We start from the raw sequence: 5,670 nt of genomic DNA on the forward strand, positions 1-5,670 counted from the left end.
CTGTTGTTGCTGTTGTTGTTGCTGTTGTTGTTGCTGTTGTTGTTGCTGTTGTCGTTGCTGTTGTTGTTGTTGTTACTGTTGTTGTTACTGATACGGTCGTTGTAACGTTGTCAGGCATTCATAAAATGCAAGATCTAAGTTTCAACTGTAGAATTCGAAAAAGAAGACGACATGAGCGTATTTATACATAATAATTTAAATATACTGACATATCAAGAAATCATTAATTAACAATATTCTATCTAAAAATGCTGAAAATATTTTAGAAGTGTAATAAATTTTAGGGTCAAGTATCAAGAAAAAACATGGTGTCAATAAGAAAGCATAAGTGTGTAACTAAATCTTACTTAATTAGTTTATTCTTCCTACATGCTTCATTTTACTTACTTTTCCCAAGGCTACTAATGAATTTACAAAAGTAAACAAATGTAGTGCATATGGTATGAAAACCGCACGGGTAATCAGTAACAAATGCATTTAAATAGTATATTAAAGATTTTTAAGTTAAAAATTCAACGCAATTAATTTTAGGATTCGGAGTTTCAATTCAATTAACGAATTTTAATTAAGTAGGCTTAAACTAAGTACCATACCAACCGTTACGGGTGAAAAGTTCATTTTTTCGAAAATCCATGAAAAACCGAAATAATATGGGAATCTGTGGAAAGCCTTTGAACGTAGCACTTGGAGAACCGGAACCAGAAAAAAAACAACTGAGTCTCAGGAAAGTACAGGCGATAAAACACGGCCCAAGTTGTGGCCGCTTTTCTGCGTTTAATATTGTAGTTAAACATTTCAGGTTGCTGTAGTATTTGATGCCAGTACCTGATTATGGATGGTGTTTGATACTGTAAAGAATGAATAGTCGAAATTCGAGTTTACGTTGAAACGAAATAAAAATCCGGAATTCTGTATACGTCAATCATAAATAATCGGATGTTGAATTTCTCCTGAAACGCAAACTTAGAAAGTGTAGGCTTTTGCAGGGATAGATGCATTGTGAATAACATACGTCAGGTTTATTCCGGAATTGATGCGTTTATCGGGAACGGGGATAAAATTACTCAGACATTTCCAAACGCTATTGCTTGGATCATTTCAAAAAGGTATTACAGTATTCTTTCTCTTACCTTTTTTCTCTTAAATGTTAATTTGGTAAATTAATTAGCGTATTCTTTGTATGAGAATTCAAAATTATTCAGTTCATTATCCAAATAAAAAAAAAGAAAACATGAAGAAGATTTCTGTACAACACGATGTTCATGTGTTAAAATATATTGGTCTGTAGTAATAGAATAGAAAAAAGAACTCATGAATTATGAAACAAATCAACTCAAATTGATCTGAATTAAATTGAACTGAATTTGAATTGAATTGAGTTGATTGGAATGAAAAATTAAAATGTTGCAAAAAACATCTGCTTTTTAACATAATTTGCAGATAATTTACCGGTTATTCTATCAATGAACTTTCCGTTGTTCGTTCCAACCTATGAAATTGATGGTCGCATTTATAGGCGTAATATTCAAAGAGCACAAAGGTTGACAAGATATTTGTATTACCATTGCATTTGCAAGTTTTAATTTTTATATTCCTATAATTTGGAATTTCATTTCTATAATTTATAAGAAACTATTTCTACGATTTATTATCCCTATAATTATATCTATAATTTATTTCTATAATTTCTGCAACTTCTGTAATTTTATAATTTTTTACCATCTTTTTTAATATAATATTTGCATATTCAGTACTGAAATGATATTAGTGTTGCATGCGGGAATTATACGATTAAGAAAATATAGGGTGGTTCAGTATTTCGATATGCTTTAAATGACCAAAGTTAGCTTGCATGGAATTTATGTAGCAAACATGAATTTTTCAAGGTTATCTAAAAAGTTAGGTATAGGAAAGCTATATCGAGTTCAGGGTACTTGGATGCTTATTTTATCAAACTCAAAGATTTGCCGAAAGTGGTGAATCACAGGAAAACTATACTAAGTTCTTATGTATCATTTATATCTGTCATATTTCACAAAAATGCAAAATGATCGAACGGTAGAAGGATATAGTTCTAGCATCCTATTCTGACTGTTTCATGAATTTTATATTTGGATTTTTATTTACTTTATGGGGCAAAGAAGAATGGAATTATTACTTATCACATTTGTTCCAATTATCTTACTTTTTTCGTGTACTCATTGATTTCTTTTTTTTTTTTTGTTCGTTAGTTCAGATCGAATTTTCTGAGTAAATTATTCGATATTTCATTATAATAAATTATCATGTTTTATACTTAAATAATCCTCTGAAATCAGTGTGTTTGCTGAATGACTAAGCTTGTCGTCGTTTTTTTAGAAATGAATATGAGGTAAATTTTGGGACCAGTGATACAGCTGATTTATACGGTGAAAACGATTCGTGTGATTCAGCTGGTTTGTTACACAATAATTGACTTTCTTCCTCTTAACTAATACATGCATTGTTGAAATTCTAAGTGAACATCAAAGATGGTCACTTCAGTTAGGGGAATTTACAGGTCTAGGTGTTGAACATGTTACAAAGTAAATATTGGCTATTCCGATCCGACCGCAAAACTTATGCGATTAATGTGCTATCTATTATTATTCGATACCACTTGTTTTAGACAAATGCTTAATTTTTAGAACGATAAAATTGCGAATATTTTATAGTATGTTTCTTATTCCAGCTATTTCGATCCGCTTGAATTCGTTAAACAATATTTTTTTGAATTGAAGCAGATATGAAGAAATATTGCAGTGGATGCGTTAAACAGCTCTGATGAGACCAGATAATGACTGATGAATCGAGTGACCTCTTAACAACAGATGTGGCTGATGAAACAGATGAAGATCAGTTAGAACGGAACGAAGAATTTGTTGTAAATTACAATAAAAAAACAAAGAAATGGACAGCCAAGTAATTTTTATTAATACTGTTACTGTTTTGGTTTTTTGAAACAGAAAAATGTCATCAGAACTTAATTTTCAAAAACGTATGTGTTTGTGTTGCTCACGCAACATAGGTAGCAAAGATATCAAGTTGTGAATGGTGAGGACTGCGGTAGTTTAGACTGAGAGATCGTCTTTTTAGTGTTACTAAAAATTTTTTTGTGGTGATTTTTGATCTGTATATTTTTGATTTCGTGTTCTGCTGCTCGAATTTAATTTTTATTTGTGGTTTCATATTATTTTATCTAGTTCCATGTTATTGGTGATTAAGAAATTTAATTTATTTAAGGATTAAAATTCCCGTTCCTCTACGGCGTTTTGTAATTGGACCGAAGGGATCTATGAAAAGAAAAATTGAAGAAGAGACGAGCTGTCGGTTAAATTTTCCGACAAAGAAAAAGAAAAAGCGTCCTGTAGGTATGTAGCTTCCTTTATTGTCGTCTTTTATTTCAGTTTTTTTTATGTGTTCTCTCCGTGCTTCAGGTCGAATTTTAATCCAAATAAGTAAGTAATAGTGATCAGATCTGTGCATTGCTTAACCTTCGCATATCTACGTTATTCAAGACAATTATTCCCATATTTGTATGGAATTTTATATAGGTATTTCGTTTTAATTTATCATTGTTTCTATAGAAATCATGTCAATGACATCCGAGGAAAGTGTAATGCGTTGTCGTGATCGAATTCATCTTATAATTCATGGAGCACGTGATAGAGCCACCTATACGCATTTTGTTTCAATTCCTATGACGCATGAGACTGTTAAAGATAGTTTCCTCAAATTTATGGATACAATTAAAAATGATGAGGAATTATCGGTAAATACTCTCGATTTTCAGACATGATTTTTTTGTTTTATTTTCTGTTGATAAACCACTCTATTTTGAAAATTTTACTAAAATATATTTGTCGATGCATTCGAACTGCTTCCCAACGGCAGCTTATTTGACAAGAAGAGACTCTCAAGTATTTGGAGAAATTTATTCATATATATTTTGTATTATATGCATTTCCTTGTACATTTTTGAGCTTTTTTTCTTACAGGATTCATGTAGAGAAGAAACCGTTTTTCAAGAATCAAGAAAATTACATTTAACAATAACAATGCTATCTTTGTTGGACACTGATGAAGAAAAATCAGTATCGAGTTCGCTCGAAACAGTAATTAATACGCGCGTAAGGTATTTCATCGCCTTTTGCTTCGTTTCTGTTCTATCAGTGTCATTGGTTTTCCATTTAATGAGCATTGGTCCTCGTTTAACATTTCCATACATCAACTACAATTGTTTTTGTACCCTTGATAATAGCTAATATATTTTGGGGAACAGTTAGCTCCTGAGAAACAAGATAAAGTCTGTGATAATCAATGATATGTATAAGTGGAAAGTAATATATGGATGTTCCTTTATCTGAAGGATGACTCTCATAGAAATAATGTCATCGAAAAATGAAACTAGTACTTTAAATAATTTAATTAATCAATTCAATCAGTCAGTTGTAGGTTTATTCACTCACTGACTAGTGTGAAATTGACTAATTTAACACAGTTTAATGTTTCGATTTATTTTTCACTGACTAAATATTGAAGCGAAATCTTAAATGGTAAACCACTGGAAGTGGAAATCAAAGGATTAGAAATCATGAACGATGATCCAACTCGTGTTAATGTGTTATACGCGCTAATCTCTTCAGAGAAGTTCGTTTCCTTTCCTGAATTTCAATTTTTATTTGAATTAATTTTTTTTTCCTAACATTTTATCAGACTCGATGGATTCTAACTAACATTGCTCATTTCCAGACTATCCGATGTCGTAAATACAATAGCAAACGCGATGAGCGATACAGGTTTTGCTCCACAGCAGGATTCAGTAAAGATACATTTGACTCTTATGAATACTAGATATATGGTTAGTACTGCAGGATGTAAAAAAAAAAGGAAAAGAAAATTTTGATTGTTTACATGATCTAACACTATTTTGTTGAGAATCAAAATACAGTTTTGCAGTGGGAGAAGAAAAAAGAAAGAGGAAGAATGGATGTGACGAAGTTGTTGGAAAAATATCGGGATTACGAGTTTGGGAAAGTCACAGTTACTGAAGTAAATTGATTTATTTTTGAAATGACCTTTACGGGTAATCTTATTTTTGCATATGCTATCCGGCAATCGGTGGGTGTCACGTATTATCATACTACCGAGTACTAAAAAAGTAAAGTGCATTTTATGCAACTCTTTATAAAATTCATGAGTTATGTAGGTTACAGAAATGACCATTCCTATGTTTAAAGACTAATTTAAATTACGAATTGGTAAAAATTTTAGAGTACATCAACTTCCCAGCGATGGATCTTATGTAGTTGTATATGTTTGGATTGTTAGCTACTCAATAGATCCTAACGTTGTCACTCATAACTTTGATTAGTAAGTAATATTAAACGTTTAGGTGGTTGCATTTTTTCGACGTTTATCTGTTCTGTTTTCCAGGTCCATATATCGACTTTAAATGGAACAATAGATGAACAGGGATACTATTCGTCGATTGGAACATTTGAATTGAACAAAATAAGGGATGGTAAATAGAGATTATTTTTGAAAAAAAAAAATAAAAGAAATAAAAAAGAAAGAAAAGGAAAAATAAGAGAAGTAGAGATTATTTTAGTTGCAAAATTACATTTCTATTAAAATGTTACCTCCAATCCT

The 5,670-nt window shown here is 31.1% G+C and overlaps 3 protein-coding genes across 3 annotated transcripts in view; 2 read left to right on the plus strand and 1 right to left on the minus strand.

The window, feature by feature from the left end:
• The window catches only part of LOAG_18489 (hypothetical protein), a gene marked incomplete at both ends in the record, with an annotated part of 1,656 nt that extends 1,038 nt beyond the window's left edge, over nucleotides 1-618 (minus strand). Inside the window, one exon of the mRNA XM_020451149.1 lies at nucleotides 594-618. Within this exon, the coding sequence (XP_020305091.1) occupies nucleotides 594-618 (25 nt within the window). The remainder of the gene's footprint in view (nucleotides 1-593) is intronic.
• A 415-nt stretch (nucleotides 619-1,033) lies between these two features.
• Nucleotides 1,034-2,568, plus strand: LOAG_12101 (hypothetical protein; the record flags this gene model as incomplete). The annotated part of the gene is made up of 4 exons (XM_020448482.1): nucleotides 1,034-1,106; nucleotides 1,441-1,540; nucleotides 2,359-2,435; nucleotides 2,540-2,568. 4 exons carry the CDS (start codon nucleotides 1,034-1,036, stop codon nucleotides 2,566-2,568), a joined length of 279 nt encoding a protein of 92 aa, XP_020301377.1.
• Nucleotides 2,569-2,815: 247 nt separating this feature from the next.
• LOAG_12102 (KH domain-containing protein) lies at nucleotides 2,816-5,550 on the plus strand (the record flags this gene model as incomplete). The annotated part of the gene is made up of 8 exons (XM_003147616.1): nucleotides 2,816-2,940; nucleotides 3,262-3,389; nucleotides 3,606-3,790; nucleotides 4,017-4,153; nucleotides 4,561-4,668; nucleotides 4,771-4,879; nucleotides 4,978-5,070; nucleotides 5,455-5,550. The coding sequence occupies 8 exons, from the start codon at nucleotides 2,816-2,818 to the stop codon at nucleotides 5,548-5,550; spliced, it is 981 nt and encodes a 326-aa protein (XP_003147664.1).
• Between the last annotated feature and the right edge of the window lie 120 nt (nucleotides 5,551-5,670).

This window comes from Loa loa, assembly GCF_000183805.2.
Source record: "Loa loa unplaced genomic scaffold supercont3.333, whole genome shotgun sequence".
NCBI classification, from domain to species: domain Eukaryota; kingdom Metazoa; phylum Nematoda; class Chromadorea; order Rhabditida; family Onchocercidae; genus Loa; species Loa loa.